The sequence below is a fragment of the Capricornis sumatraensis genome, chromosome 11 (genome assembly GCF_032405125.1).
Source record: "Capricornis sumatraensis isolate serow.1 chromosome 11, serow.2, whole genome shotgun sequence".
NCBI classification, from domain to species: domain Eukaryota; kingdom Metazoa; phylum Chordata; class Mammalia; order Artiodactyla; family Bovidae; genus Capricornis; species Capricornis sumatraensis.
The window spans coordinates 94,974,716-94,991,547 of record NC_091079.1 but is presented as its reverse complement, the minus strand read 5'-3'; the positions used below and the strand labels follow the sequence as shown (position 1 = coordinate 94,991,547).

Sequence of the window (16,832 nt, the reverse complement as noted above, 5' to 3'; positions counted from 1 at the left end):
GGGTGACTCGGAGAATGACCGAGATGCTTTCTAGGAGTTATTTTGATTTAGAAACCAGATGACTCCCCAGTAAGCGGTCTGTACCATCAGAGAAGCCATTGTCTGATCCTGGGGACCCTTCCTATCTTCCCTGTCACCCTGCTCTTTTGAGGAGTGAAAGACGTAGGCCTGCTCTTTAGTTGTACATGGCTTCCTCTGCCCAACTGCTTGTCCCAGCCACGTCTCCTATTTTCCATACTAAAGGATACAAAACAGTTGCTTCATTTTCTTCCATCATGAACGAATGCCTATTGCTCTTTAAAAAGCTGAACGTTTTAATATAATTGAATAAAAATTATTCTCTGCTCGATAATTACTTAGAAAGGAAATGAAAATAACATCTTCATGTTAAATATTCAGAATGTTTCAGACCAGTGTGTTTATGTAGTTTCTTCCATTTGCCATTCAGTCATAATGGCTTTCTAGATAAAAATGGTGCTGCATTTAGAGTCATTTTCAGGCGGGGCGAGGAGCGCTGCTAATGGGGGAAACTCGGGTCCTGGCTGCCATGCAGCAGTGTAGCTGTCAGCAGTTTAATACTGCTAAATAATCAGGTGTGCCTGCCGCGTTGTTTTTGTATCCCTTGGGTGAGCACTGTTGGGGAAAAATAACACTCTTCTGATATGTGATGTCTCTTTCCTATGAGACTGACTTTACATGGAAGAATTATCTTCACTGGGCTCCGCCAGCGGCTCAGCAGTAAAAGAATCCACCCACAATGCAGGAGATATGGGTTTGGTCTCCGGGTCAGGAAAATCCCCTGGAGGAGGGCAAGGCGACCGACTCCAGGATTCTTGCCTGGAGAATCCCATGGACAAAAGAGGCCTGTGGGCTACGGTCCATAGGGTCACAGAGCTGGATACGACTGAGGCAGCCTAGCACCCACGCGTGCCGCTTCCTATTCCAGGGGAGCTTCCTGACCCAGGGGTCCAACCCACATCTCTTGTGTCTCCTGCACTAGCAGGAGGATTCTTGACCATTAGGGCCACCTAGGAAGCCCCTTCTAATAGTAGTCCTTGTTATTTCAGACCTGACCACACGTTTTGTAGAGCCCAGAAATTGTTTGACTGTAACAAGATGATGAGTAGATTTATTCTACTGTATTTTCAGAATTTCAGCTCAAAGTGGAGATCAGAGGGCACTAACCACTCCACATTCTAAGGACGTTGCCAGCAGCTCTAAGGGACGGGGTACCTTTCTACCGCCAAGACCCGAAAGCTTCACTTTCCTTTAGACTGCCAGCTAGGTGGACTTCCAGCTGGGGAGTGCAATGCCCACTTCCTCTTCTGATACCTGCAGGCCCTTTCTTTCCCCTGGTTCAGGGAAGAAAGGGCTCACCCTTAACCCCGCCTGCGTCTCAGGGCCAGTGCCCACCGCTCCGCCTGCTCCCGGGTCCTCTCCATATCTTGACAGGGAGTTGGGGCAAGCAGGGTGAGTGAACGTGAGGCCAGCTCCAGCATTTATCAGGAAGTCTCGAGGAAAGGGAAGCCATGCTCGTTTGCTGGACACACTGTAGGTCGAGCTTCCCCTGTGGCTCAGCAGTAAAGAAACCACCTGTCAGGCAGGCTGTAATGACCCAGCCTTCCCCGGTGGCTCAAACTGTAAAGAGTCTGCCCGCAATGCGGGAGACCCGGGTTCAATGGCTGGCTGGGGAAGGTCTCCCAGAGAAGGAAATGGCAAGCCACCCCTAGTATCCTTGCCTGGAGAATCCTACGGGTGGAGAAGCTTGGCGGGCTACAGTCCACGGGTTGCCAAGAGTCAGACACATGACTGAGTGACAGACACACACTGTCATGCAGGAGACACTGGAGACTGGTTCGATCCCTGGGTCGGGAAGGTCCCCTGAAGGAGGAGGGACAACCCTCTCCAGTATCCTTGCCTGAAAAATCCCATGGACAGGGAAGCCTGGTGGGCTACAGTCCATAGTGCCGTGAAGAGCTAGAGATGACTGAAGCGGCTGAGCATGTTCTGTAGATGGTAGTTTGTCAGCCTTGTCTGCACATGGAAATTATCCAAGGAGCAACGCCCAGGCTGCACCCTAAACCAGTTAGATCACATCTCATTGTGCGGGCCACCAGCCTCAGGGGCTTTGAAAGCGCCCCGGGTGATTCCAAGAGCAGCCAGGCTTGAGGACCACTGCTGGAAAACGTGCAGGGAGGGGCAGAGGGGTATGTGAGGGTCTTTTATTCCCCAGGTCTGGGTCTTAGCCAAAATTCCTTGAAAACAGCAAGTATCTCACTCAGTATTTTGTCAAATAAATAAAGATAAAATTAAGGTTGAGGTTTAATCTGTCTCGTTTTGTAGCAGAAGGCTATGTTTGCCTTTAAGTGAAAGGTCACGATTATACTTGGACTTTTTCTGAAGGGTAAAACGTACAGGGAAATGATAAGAAGATTAATATATCTTATTTGCCATCTTGAAAGCTGCATTTTATTGTCACACTGTAAAATGAGTTTTATCCCAGCAAGATAATCTGGCGGAAGCAGTATGATTGGCATGGGGTAATGAGACATCCGAGTCCCCTGGAGACACACACAACGAAGTCTTCTCCAGCAAGCTCACTCTGCTATCCTGTTCTGACCGTGTGCCCTAAGAATTTAGGTGTTTCATTAAGAACGCGTGTGCCTTTTTCTTTGTTCTTTTTTTGGCTGCTTCACGTAGCTTTCAGGGTCTGAGTTCCCTGACCAGGATCAAACACGGGCTTGAAGTGAACACAGAGTCGTAGCTGCTGAACCTTGAGGGAAATCCCAAGGAAGGCGTGCGCTTGTTAAAGGCACCGCTTCACTGGCTTACTCATTTCTTTCTTTTTCTCACAGCTCAAGAGATGGCTGCCCAGTGCGTCACAAAGGTGGAGCTGAATATTTCCTGTGACAATCTTTTGGATAAAGACATAGGGTCAAAGTCAGACCCTCTATGTGTGTTATTTTTGAATACGAGCGGTCAACAGTGGTATGAGGTAATATTAAATACTTGCAGCGGAAAAGTCGCCTGAGTTGCTTTTTTGACAATATGAAGAGTTTATTTAAAAAGTTAAAAAATAAAGCCATCTCATCTGTTAGTGCAGTTTTTCAGGCAAATTAGTCCTTGATTGTGAAATATTTCACATACCTATAGATGCTTCCTTTAGCTATCATGCCAGTATTTAGACACATGTAGTATATAAAGATAATAAACAAATGCACCTTTGATCTGAAGAAACTTTTTTTGTTTTGGTGGGTTGAATTTAGGTTGAGCGCACAGAAAGGATTAAGAATTGCCTGAACCCCAAATTCTCCAAGACATTTATTATTGATTACTACTTTGAAGTGGTTCAGAAATTGAAATTTGGCATCTATGACATCGATAACAAAACTATCGAGCTGAGCGATGATGACTTCTTAGGAGAGTGTGAATGTACCCTTGGACAAGTGAGTACGAACAGTACAGGTGTTTTCTACAGTTGTGCCAAAGCATCAGGTGTTTTTGATAAATTCTCTTTAGTTTAATTGTTGGGCTTTCCAGGTGGCACTACTGGTAAAGAATCTGCCTGCCAATGCAGACTTGGGTTTGATCCCTGGCTTGGGAAGATCTCCTGGAGTAGGAAGTGGCAAGCCACTCCGATATTGTTGCCTGGAAAATCCCATGGACAGAGGAGCTTGGAGGGATACAGGCCATGGGGCCACAAAGAGTCGGACATGACTGAGCAACTGAGCTTATGTTTGCCTTAAACATTATGGAATTTATCTTACTTTCTATGAGGGTAGGGACCATGGCTCTTTTGCAAAGTGTGTATTAGTTCTCATGAGTTAAAGATGTTCCGTTTGCCATTTCAATGAATAGTACCGTTACTCTAGCTGCTTGTCTGCTCTTTACAGATTTCAGTACAGTGTTGTTCTTACGTTGAGGTTGTAAATGCTGTCAAGGCAACGGCAACTTCTCTGACGTTCTAACTTGCATGACCGATGCCTCTTGACCCCTTGATAGCCCAGCACAGTCCCTTTTCCTGGCTTGCTCCTCCTTTTGCCTTGGGCATGAACCCAACTCCCCCTCGCAAGCCTTCTCTGACACCCCAGAGTCGTTTGGGTCACCCTGCTGTGCTCACTTGGTGGTCTTCTCCACTCCTTCTACCTAAATGTTTACCATATTTTATTGTAGTTGCTTAATTTTCTGTCTTTCTAGGATATCACAGGTTGGGTCGGAGCACGGGTGTGTCTGTGGGCTCACCACTGTGCTCCCAGCTCGGTTTGACTTCTAAGGAGAGACAGTGACCGTGTTTATGGGATTTTCGGAGGGAGGAGTTATTTTTTTTTCAGTGGGTGACATCTAAGATTTGTCTTTTATGAGTTTATCTTTTAGTCTTGAATTTTTTGGAGATCATTGTATTTCCTATGTCTCAAGGACAACATGGAGCTGGTCAGATTTCTAAAACTTTGATACTTGTATCAAAAAGAAAATTAAAGAAGTACTTATTTTTTGGAAAAAAATCACAGTATATCTAAAATAGCAAATTTGAGAAACATACCTGTGAGAGTATGTGTGCTTACTGTATTATTTTAATCAAAATGATATCTTATGAGGATTATACATTGAAGTTATGTGTCAGTTGAAAAATTGACAGGTAACCCTTGTTACCTATAGGGGTTTTGTTTCAGCTTAGTGATTTGTATATGTGATGAGGATCTTGCCCTCTTTTTTCTTTACAAGGAAGAATTTGAAGTGGTTGATAAAGAAACTAGTGGTTTGGGGAGATTTTATCTGCCAGGATTGGCTCCTTGGAAGTTTTTTCCATTTGGGTGCAGATGCATTTTGTAATCTCCAAATCTTTAAGGAATGAACTTAATGTTTCCATTTCTAATAACTTTGTATACTTTATTCTCAACCGTCTTTTGAAAACTGTTTAGTTTAAACATTCACATGTTGAAGTGAAATAGCTCTTTGTATCACTTTCCGGTTTTAACAGATTGTTTCCAGTAAGAAGCTAACCCGACCACTGGTGCTTAAAAATGGCAGACCGGCAGGAAAAGGGAGCATTACGGTAAAATAAGATCCTTTAAAATACAAGTCTTTTGCCTCCTGAGATTTAGCACAAGTGGACAAGCTGAGCCTGTGTATATCAGACAGAGATTCTACAGTAGGCGTTATCGTTTGATCCTGAATGTCGCCCTCCACCCTCCCTTGACTTGCCTTAGAGTGATCGCAAATGGAAACTGTGCTGTGCCTAAAAGAAAGTCACACACACCGTGGTAATGCTTGCCTCTTCCTGATGGAAGCATCAATTCCCAGAGTAGGAAGAAATTACTTAATAATGTGAATGGATCAATTTGGCTCTCAGCAAATCAAACATAGGCCCCTCGGCATGACAGAAACTTTCCATAGTGGTTTTGATTCCTGAATGATCTTGTAGTATGACATGGCCATTGAACCGCTCAGTTCTTAACCATGTTTTTGTGTGTGTGCGTGTGCGCTTTGCTCTCCGTCCTCTTACCTAAATTTTTCCTTGCTGATTGCTGGACCTGGGCAAGTGAATATATGCATTATCTTATTTTAGATTTCAAATTATATAGTGCCATGCTTTTAAATGTTCTAAATGTTCTAGAGTTGCTGTCCGGGTAGTCACAGCTGTCTGAAGAGACAGCTGTCTTGCTTTAGCTCTGCCTGGGAATGGGAGGCTGAGAGAGTCATGTTTCAGGATTACTGCAACTATCAAACACATTTCTCTGAGTAGTTGTTTGCTCTAGTTTAGGTGCCAAAGAATGTCCAGTCTTTTGGGGGTGTTGACTTCTATGTGGGGAACAGAGATCATTGCAAGCAGGCAGCTTTATGGCTTTTGGGGCCATCACAGCCTAGAATTTGTTTTTGAGTAGAGTAAGTCTTTCAGTTACCTTGGATGAAAAATATGGAGCTGATGTTTGAATGTGTAATGCTCTCTAGGTATAACTTACCCATGCTTCTCCATCTCTGGAGAGCTCTCACCAGTGCTGTGCAGGGCTTTGATTTTTTCCATCAGAAGAAGGAAGATCCAGTTTCGGCAACAACATTAAAAAGAAAGTTGCATAATGTAAATTAGGTGTATTTTGGAAATATATTTATTTCACATGCATAAAGGAAATAATGACAAATCTTTCTTAATAGTACCATTTTGTTACTTATTTTAGACTATACAAAGTTAGTGTAGACTTTGTATACTATTAGATAACAGACTAAATCAGTACTTCGTGACTGTATCAGAATCCCCCAAAACATTTTCTTTTACTTACCTTGTCTACTCATAGATTTCAGCTGAAGAAATAAAGGATAACAGAATTGTCTTGTTTGAAATGGAAGCAAGAAAACTGGATAATAAGGTAGGTGGGTGATGCAGATTTCAACAAGGATATCATCTTTTTTTCCCCCTCACATTGGTTACTTTTTGAGAAAATAATAATGCAATTAATATTATGAACTCTATCATCTAAGCATCAGTTGGAGTATTAGTTCCAAATTCTATTTTCTATGTGGATGCGTATTTAAGCAGAAGATATTTCTCTTTACCTCTCTTTCCCCTGGATGTAACTGAAGAGCTTGTATAGCTTAAAAGAAGAGTTAATACAAACATTAACGCTATTGTAAGAGATATTTTAGAGTGTATTTGAATTACTTAAGGAAAAAAGCTAAAATTCCATGCTTTATTGATTAGATTTTCCTCTTTGGGGCTTCTCAGATGGCGCTAGTGGTAAAGAACCTGCCTGGCAATGCAGGAGACAGAAGAGTCATGGGTTTGATCCTTGGGTCTGGAAGATTCCCTTGGAAGAGGGCTTGGCAATCCACTCCAGTATTCTTGCCTGGAGAATTCCCATGGACAGAGGAGCCTGGCAGGCTTCAGTCCATAGAGTCTCAAAGAGTTGGACTGACTGAAGCACAGATATTGAATCAAAATTCAGCAAAGCCTTTTCTTTTGGAGAAGAGAAAGGCTACTCAATCCGGTATTCTGGCCTGGAGAATTCCATGGACTGCATGGTCCACGGGGTCGCAAAGAGTTGGACACGACTGAGCAACTTTCACTTTCACTTTCCTCTCTGCATTTAAAATTTAGGATGAATACTAATAAGAACACTTAAGTGTAGGGTATACCTTGGATTGGAATAATTCTTTGAGTGACTTTTGTATGTAATTCTATAATGCAATCAATATTCTTCATCATTTTCATCTACCTTACAATGCAGTTTGCAAATATCTTAGACCAGCCAGATATCCTTAGATCTAGCTAGTTATCTTTTAAAAAATATTTTGGAAAAATGTAAACGTACACAAAAATAGAATAGTATTTCTAAAAAATTCCGTGTTCCCACCACCTATCTTTAAAAATGTTACAACTCATGACCAATTTTATCTCATCCCTACCCTGTCTACTTTCTCTCCTCCCAGACAGCGTATCATTGCATCCGTAAATGTAGATGTATCTCTAAAGACTTTTAAAATACTATAGTTGCTTAATGTGTCTCTTGCATTTTTTTTAACCTTTACGTTCTCGCCTTCCCTTTACTTCCCTTTCTGTCTCTATTGCTCTCTTGTTTCCTCTCTCTCCCTCTGTCCTATCCATCCATCCATGCATTTATTCAATAAACTGACTCCTTTGTCCTATAGAAGTTTGCACACACAGTATACGCTAGTTAAATCCCTGTGATGTCATGTAATGTTTGTCTCTCCATATTTTATTTCCTGATTTCTATCAGCTGAAATTGAATCTAGAGGTATGATCTCGTGGCATTTTGAATTGGTATGAGTTTCATAGGTGGTGACACTAATTCCATCAAGAGGCTCACATTGTCAAGTTCTGTTTTTTGGGGTATTAGTGACCATTGATGATAACTACCTAGATATACTATTTTATTAAGAGCCTTCCTGCTGCTGCTGCTAAGTCACTTCAGTCATGTCCGACTCTGTGCGACCCCATAGACGGCAGCCCACCAGGCTCCCCTATCCCTGGGATTCTCCAGGCAAGAACACTGGAGTGGGTTGCCATTTCCTTCTCCAGTGCATGAAAGTGAAAAGTGAAAGTGAAGTCGCTCAGTCGTATCCGACTCTTAGTGACCCCACGGACTGCAGCCTACCAGGCTCCTCCGTCCATGGGATTTTCCAGGCAAGAGTACTGGAGTGGGGTGCCATTGCCTTCTCTGATTAAGGGCCTTAAAATATTGTTATTCTCATGCTGTCATTGCTGCTGCTTTTATTACCGAGAATACTTCTCTAGAGAGAAATATCTTTCTTCACATTAGGTATTTATTTATTCCAAGATAGTTTGTCCAGAAAAGGCAAGCTGAAGTGTTTGATATTTTTTTTTATATTTACTATTTTTTAGAAGAATAAATTTCTGTAGACTTGACTTTTACAGAAGAACTTAAATTTTTTTTTTTTTTTTTAGTATTTCTAGGAACTCTATTAATCTTATTGATGCTTAAAGTATCCCAAGTTTGACCTATGGGAGGGAACCTATTTAAGTTTGTTCCTGAGCCATTTGGCACAGTCTCAGAAGTCTTTGGCTAGCTTCTTGCTTTGGGGCATGACAGATGTTCCATGCTTATTTTATCTAATTTCTGCCCCAGATGGGCAGGTTAAAGGGAGCCTTTCTGTGGTGAGCCCCCGAGGTGGTACTAGGGGTGCTTAATGTTTATCGATGGCTGTTGCTCATTCCTTCTAGGACTTTTCAGTTGATAGCTATAGGAAAGTCTTTTCTTTTTCAAGGAAAACTAAATCGTAAACTTGTATGACAAATTCCAATTCAAATGTAAAATTACAAGGCTGTTATTTCTTTAATTCTGTAGTTGCACCTCTTTTTACTTATGTCAAATGTTGATTCATAAGGACACTAACATAACTGCTTATGTTTTGCCCTATATAATATCTAACAGTTTAAAAATACAAATATACATGTTATAGCAAAAATATTTTTACTGAAAACAGCTTGAGCTTTCTTTGAAGTTCTTTTTGCCTTTAGGGTTATATATTCCACTTGAATTATACGAATTTAATTCCTGGGTTTTAAAGGAATAATTGTTCTCTGAGTGGTTATGCTGTAACATTAGCACATAATCAAATTTTGCTTTCGATATTTAGAGATTGCTTTAAATTTTTTTTTGGTTTAATTTTGCTTTATAATCATGTATAAGATGGTTCCAAAGCTAACAGAAAACAAGGTATATTCAAGAAATTTAGCTTCTTTCCCTGTCCACGCTGCAGTTTTTTCTCTTGCTGTATTTTATTCATTTGTAAAATTTACATTTAATGGCTTAATCCTTCATTTTCGAAAAAACTAAGGGGTCTTTTTGTGTGTATGTACACGTGTGTCTCTGTGTGTGTGTATATAAATGTACAAATAGATAGATATGGATGTATATGTCATATAGGTAGATATGAGTGTGCACGCCTGTGTGTATGTATATATTTACATTTCCATACCCTAGCCCAGCCCCAGTCTTTGATTAAGTGAAGCATGATATATTAATATCACGCATGCATCTCTCTGCCTTGCTCTTTTGACTTAGCTCATCCTGGAGGTCAGAGTCAGGGGCTTCTACTCCTTATTTCAGTTCCTCTGTTGACAGCTTCATGAACTGTCAAGCAGGGTCTGTTCTTTGACCTTCAATATGGTAGTAATGATATTCTCCCTTCCTCGAAAGATTATCGCTAAGATAAAAGAGACAGAGGATGTTCATGTGCTTTTGGGAAAGTTAGCTTCTCTGGGTATAATATTGTTCCTAGTTTTATAAAATGGAGCATAGAGAGGCTTATTACATTGCTTAAATTCTTCTTAGAGAGAAGGTTAAATTTTAAAAGTTCTGTGTAGTCTTTGTGTTTTTATTTTTGACTATGAGGGATGTGTTCCCTTCCTAACATTAAAGTATGCTGAGGAGGGAAATAATATCTTAGTTCTTAATTTAATATTGAAGTAAATTCAGTACTGAAACAAATCTTCAGTTTAGGAACATATGTGCATACATTCCTGTGGGCTTACAAGATGTCCTTTCACTTTCACAAATAATAAGTAATATATACTAAGGCAGATAGAAGTTTCAAAATGAAGATAGATGAAAATGAGAAGGCAAAGTCATCCACAATCTTACTATCTGAGTTTTACCTTTGTACATCTTTCCAGAATTGTATGTCCCTGTGGAAGAGTATCTGTGTGTGTATGTGGGTAAGATGGCCCTAAGGAGACGTTTGGACACTCACTGTGCTCGCGTGTTGCACAGGAGAGCTGTGCCTGGTGAATCACAGAGGAAATAGAGTACACCTTGTGCCCTCCCAGCACTTCTGTTGTGCACTTCACGTGTCTCCTTGTCTGTGCTCCCTTGCGTTTGTGCAAAGAAACGTGTGGGATTGCCAAACGGGTATTGGACATAGAAGGGTAAGATGTGAAATAAAGGCTCAGATCCATCAATTCATTAGCTGTGTGATTTTGGCAAAGTCTTTAACTCCTCTGAATCCAGTTTGTCCTGCTTCTCGTGGAGCTAGTACGACTACTGTACGGGATCATTTAGATAAAATTACTTAGTGCTGTGTGAATGAGTGAATGATACTAATAATGAAAATAAGCTAAAAGCGTCCTGCATTGATAATGGGTTCTGTTGATCACTGTATTCTAAAGCCATCATGTGTTTTGAGATGTAAGGGTGTAAGGATAATGAGCATTTATCAGGAATGCCTTAAAAGTTTTTTTGTAGACTTCAGCAGGTTTATGTTTGTGAGGAATGTATTGGGATTTGTATTTATTGCTGTATTGTACTATCTCTCTCTATATATGTTTATCTGTTTATGTGTCTATCTGTTTATATGTTTATAGAATTAAACTTCAGGTCCTACAGACGTGTAACATGTATAAAGTGTGGTTTCGCATGTTTTAGGAGGAGAATAATTGCTTTGCTTTTTATTTTAATGTAGGATCTATTTGGAAAGTCAGATCCTTACCTAGAATTCCACAAGCAGACATCTGATGGAAACTGGCTAATGGTTCATCGAACGGAGGTGAATATCTGAGTTTGAAAAGTAGGGTTGAAGTTTCCTTTGGAATTGTGGTAATCTGAATTTTAAAAGTTTATGTACTTACAAAACTATTCATCTAAATTCAGACGTATATAACTGCCAGAGACACAAGGCCAGCATGCTCGTTTCTTTTTTTTTTAATGAGAAGGTACTGCTATGCTTAGTTGTTTTTTTCAATTACTTACTTTTGGCTCAGCTGGCTCTTTGCTGCTGCCCCTGGGCTTTCCATGGTTGCAGTGAGTGGGCTCTGCTCTCTAGTGTGGTGCCCGGGCTTCTCATACTGCTGGCTTCTCTTGTGGGCTGAGGGCTCCAGGCGTGCGGTTCACCAGTCACGGCACTCACCGGCTTCGTTGCCCCAAGGCCTGTGGGGTGCTGCAGGAACTGAACCTGTGTCTCCCGCTCGGGCGGGTGGGTTCTTCACCTCTGGGCCCCAGGGAAGTCCCTCTGCCTTATTTCCAAAATCCTGTAAAGGACACTGAAATGTGTGCCAGTGTATCCTTCACCTAGGTTTACCCAGTGGTCACACCAGCACATGGGTGTGTGCTCTCTCTTGCTCATGCCCACGTCCATGACCTTTTGCCAAACTATCCTAATGTAGGCAACAGACCTCGTGGCTCTTCACCTTTAACTGCTACAGGTATTTCTCAAGAACGAAGGCGTTTCTGTACACCTCCATAACTGAGAGAGTTAGCGCTGATTTAGTAACATGATTTACTATACCATTCATCTTCAGATCCTCCCAATTTCCCCAAACACATTTTTTATGTGTTTTGTATTGTTTAATACAGGGTCCGTTCCAGGTTCACATTTTGCATTTGGCTATTATGTTCCCTAGATGACTCAGTGGTAAAGAACCCTCCTGCCAGCGCAGGAGACACGGCTTCGATCTCTGGGTTGGGAAGATCCCCTGGAGAAGGAAATGGCAACCCACTCCTGTATTGCCTGGGAAATCCCATAGACAGAGGTGGACCGGCTATGGTCCCTGGGGTCACAAAAGAGTTGGACACAACTTAGTGACTAAACAACACAAATTAGTCTTTAAGGACTATCTTATTTTATGTGAAATTGTGTTGTCAGTTGACCTTGTACTTACCCTATCCCATCTGGAATGAGCTATTTGTCTTCGGAAGCCCGATTTTTCCTTTAAGAGGGTAGGATTTGCACAGCAGGGTATGAGTGCTCATTACTGCTGAGCACTTTTAGACCTTTTCAGTGGAAATGAGAAATATGTTTGTGTATATATGTTTATATATTAAACATTAAAAAAACCTAAAATCATAAATTTATACCATTTTTCTCATTATCGAATATAGCAAGATCCTTTCCCAACCTTTCTTATTCCATATTTGAATCTTGTGTCCTGCAGTGAAAACTCTGGTTTCCAACAAAACCAATAATCTTCTGAAATTTTTAAGTGCATCTTGTAATGGTTGGATATATTTCCCAGTTTTTTTTCTTTCTCAGAATGTACCTTGACTAGACAGTCCCTCACATTTTTCATATAACAGGTGTATAATACGGTCCTAGCTAGATTTTCACTGACGAAGTTGGGTGGGTGAAGAGATGAAGAATGAATGGTGCACTTGGTAGGAACCTGGGAAAGGCAAGAGCAGAACATTAATGATGAATGGAATGTTTTTCTAACTGGTCTTTATTATTATTATTTAATAGGTTGTTAAAAACAACTTGAATCCTGTTTGGAAGCCTTTTAAGATCTCTCTTAACTCTTTGTGCTATGGAGATATGGATAAAACTATTAAGGTAATTTGAAATTATATATATATTATGTATACACATACACACTCACTGCTTTTATAAATTAATTCATTGGCTAGTACTTAAAGAAAGTAAATGATGTAAGTTTGAATTTTATTTATATTTAGGAATGCTAAAATAGAAATGTTTCTGATAAGCAGTCAGTTTAAAGGAGCAGAGACATTTTAGTGATCTGTTGACCTTTTGAATGCTTAATCAAACATTGTGGGTTTTATTTTATTCTTCATTTTTTAAAATAAAATATTTAAGTCTTCCCTACTTTTTAATAAGAGTCTTCTGCTCTGTGAATAGAAACAGTTAACTGCACTCTTTGGCTTTGGTGTGTCCCTTGCAATAAAAATAGGTATTACTTTAACTGAGAACCCAGAGCTTCCTTCTGCCTTCAGCGCAGAGCACAATAGTGGTGACATTTCCCGTCACTGATTTTCAGTTCAGTTCAGTTGCTTAGTCATGTCTGACTCTTTGCGACCCCATGGACTGCAGCATGCCAGGCCTCCCTGTCCATCACCAACTCCCGGAGCTCAGAGGAAGGTATAATTTATTACATTTGGATGGCTTTAGTTTTAGAGTTTTTAAAGGAAGGCAAAGTAGACGCAGGGAGCTGCAGCAGATAGCTAAGAATTTTTTTAAATGTTTTCACGTATAGCCAATATAGATATATTATTTTAAAGACGCTTTTATATTAGTCACTTCTTTACGTAAGATTCCCTATAGGAGCCTTTTCATGTATTGCAGAGGTCAGCAAACTGGGGTGAGTTTTTTGTTTATTTTTTTTTTTCTTTTGATAATTAGTATAGTGAAAGCAGGCAAGGTGATGAAGGGATCTGAGTCAAACCACAGTCCAAGACTTGACTTAGACCTTTAACCAGCTAAAGGATCTTGAACAGGTTTTCTAACTTCCTTACTTAACTTCCTTACTTATATAATGGAGAACATAATGTCTACATAGCAAAATAAAATCAGGAATAAATTAATGTATGTGAAAAGTTTCATAAACTGTTAAACACAGTAGAGATGCTATTATTATTGAAAACCATTTCATTTCTTAGATCCATAAATTTTTTCCTCATTTTTCAGAGAACTTTAAAGATCAATATGATTTGTGTGATATTTCTAACAGCAGTGAAAATTTTGGTACAAAATAAATAGAAAAGTAGCCTTGCACATTACTTTGGTCAACTAGAAAAAATGCACAGCGTGAGAGTTTTGAGTCAAGTTTTACTTGGGACAATCTAAGGGCTGCAGAGACAGCACCTCGGAGAGCTCTGAGAAACTGTTCCAGAGAGGCAGGGGAAAGGTCAGTGTTTATGTGATTTTGGTAAAGAGGGGAATACATGCAGTCAAGCACAGGTTTTCCCTAAAGGTTTCTACGAGTCTTGTGAAGCTTCAGCTGGTCATGAGAAACCATCGTGACCGTGAAGGATTTTAGTGCTTTTCTAGATATGCGGAAATGCAAGAATTGGCTTCATAAAATCAGCTCCTGCGAATATTTAACTGTCTGAAGACCTGTCCTGCCACTTTTTCCCTGAACGCAGAGTGCCTCACTTCTGCTCTCCACCCTGAACTCCTTCAGGGGCCACTGAAGGTCTGCAGCTGCAGCGTCACTTGATTTAATCCTCGTAGAGGTGATGGCAAGCCCCCACGGAGAGGGCCAATCTGTAGTTGACACTTTTTGCTGTTATATTAAATCTAGACCTTTTGCTTTTCACATTAAAAGTAATAAGTTAAGGCTTCATTAGATCTAAGAAGTAAGAAAGGCTAGGAAAAAAATGCTTAAACTCTGTTTGATTGTTTGTAATCATATATTAACAATGAAACAATATTTCTTAAACTTCTTTTTTTTGTGCACAGTGTCATGCTCACAGGGCTATTTTGTTATAGTAAGTAAACCGATTTTTTGAGCTTTCTCTGATGAATGTCTTCATTCTTAAAAGATTCTCCACTTGTTTTCACTATATGCCGATTGGTTCGCCACCCCATCTCTGTCTTTCTTTCTTGAGTTCTGTATTTCTTTGCAGTCATCAGAGAGTCATCCATCACTGATTCTTTTGGTGTTTGGAAATTGCTTAGAGGTGTAGTAAAGAGTTATAGAGCAGAGAATAGAGTCGGAATCATTGGTAATTTCTTTGCTGCAGTGTGAATGTCCCAGTGTTGCCATTCTAGCATGGATTATTATTTTCATAAGATTGTGTGAATAAGAAAAATAACCATGCATGTCTAAACTGAGAATGCATTAGTGAATGTAGTATTGTGTGATGTGTGCAGTCTTTTGCATATATACATATGCACATATGTATATATGTGTACATTTCAGGTTCACAGACTACTGAAGCTGTTGTTTAAAACAGCTAATAGTACTGGTTTTCAAATTTTTGAGAAGGGAAATTAAATGACATAAATTGTTACACCTTTTGCCTCAAACTGTACCTGAACACATGTCAGCATAATAAACGTCACATTTTCCTTTAACATCTAACATTTGTCTTTAATGGGACAACAGTGAACTTTTCTTACAAGTTTATTATAGTGAGTTATCAGGAATTACATTTTTAAAATGTTTTTGCATTCCCAGAAGTTTTGGACAGTCTAAACATGAACTGTTTTAGCTCTTCCGTAAGTTTTGTTTAAATAAAATCTTGGTCTTATCAAAGCCTGATCTTGTTGTCTTTAGGTATAAATTGGAGTTTCCTGAATGCAAATCTAAAATGCAATGTTCTGTTGTCTGTAATTAAAAAAAAAAAAAAAACCTTAAAAATAAAATTATTAAAATATTATTTTAACTTTAATTTTAATTCCTCTAGAAAATTATTGATGTCATTAATTTTCTGTCAGATAAAGGGCTTTTGGTTTAAAAATTGAGTATGAAAAAATAAAAATGAGTGTCAGATATATAGATCAAGAGTTACTGACTGAAGTGCTGGAAACAAATAAAAGCACTTACTCAGAATTGCCATTCTAGACCTAGTTTGTTTTCATTTATCGATTGTTTGATTTTTAGTCTTGAAAAATGATGAAAATATATGGAGTGAAAGACTTCCTGTTTTGATAAGCACTCAACTCACTTTTCATAGAACTGAGGAAAAAAAACCACTTTGCTTGGTGAATATATATATAAATCCTGAGTGTTTTAGCTTGATGGTTAATATGACTTGGTAAAGGATTATAGCATAGGGTGAATGCAAATTGCTTTTCAATTATAGGCCTTTTATCTTAAATCATAGGCTCTAGAAGTATTCAAAAGTTTCCTTGGCACAGATTTACTTTGTCGGTCACCACGCAAGATAGGTCCTCTTCTAAGGCCATTAAATTCTTCTGTCTGCCTGGCATCCTCAGTAGATGCTGTGTGCAGTGCATGTAATGGATGTTTGCAGGAAGGAATGTTTGTAATTATTAAGCAGTGTAAAAACTTAAGTTCTTTATGATCACAGTGAACACTTCCGCTTGCTAAGAGTTCACACCATGTTAATTTTCTCACTGCAGTGATTACTCTGATATTCTTGTGAATATTTGCTCTTTGACAGCATCTGCCAACATGGAAATCAGATACTCTCAGCCCTATTCCATGTGTTTTAAGAAATAGTGAACATTTAATGGAAGCCATAGCTCAGACTGGACTTGGCCTTGTCTTATATGGAAACAGCATTGTGATGACCCAGTGTAGACACTTCCTCAGTGGGCTAAATACTGTTTTCCTGGAATTCTCCTTTTCATTGTGGTAGTTGTGATCCTCAGACTGATGCAAATCCAACTTCATTGAATCTAATTCCTAAAAGAAGCCAAGCCTCACCAGATTTCAGCTAATGAAATACATTTTCCATAGTTATAAATCATCTAGAATTTAATTATACGATTTTTAGCTGCTTGGAATACTGACTTCCTTTCTTCCTTCAGATAGATAATGGCTTTTAGCCACTGTAAAATAGCAAAGTGAAAAGTGGATGAGAGAGAAGGTCTAATTCCATTTCGATTTTATTAGAACTTGTAAAGGGCATATACGAGAACGGGAAACTGCTCAACAT

General features: G+C 39.6%; 1 protein-coding gene across 1 annotated transcript in view; it reads left to right on the top strand.

Moving 5' to 3' along the window:
* The window catches only part of CPNE3 (copine 3), a 45,318-nt gene that overhangs the window by 10,859 nt on the left and 17,627 nt on the right, over positions 1-16,832 (top strand). Inside the window, exons 2-7 of the mRNA XM_068983893.1 lie at positions 2,856-2,995; positions 3,267-3,446; positions 4,979-5,053; positions 6,291-6,362; positions 10,936-11,019; positions 12,709-12,798. Of these exons, the coding sequence (XP_068839994.1) occupies positions 2,864-2,995; positions 3,267-3,446; positions 4,979-5,053; positions 6,291-6,362; positions 10,936-11,019; positions 12,709-12,798 (633 nt within the window). The 5' untranslated portion in view covers positions 2,856-2,863. The remainder of the gene's footprint in view (positions 1-2,855; positions 2,996-3,266; positions 3,447-4,978; positions 5,054-6,290; positions 6,363-10,935; positions 11,020-12,708; positions 12,799-16,832) is intronic.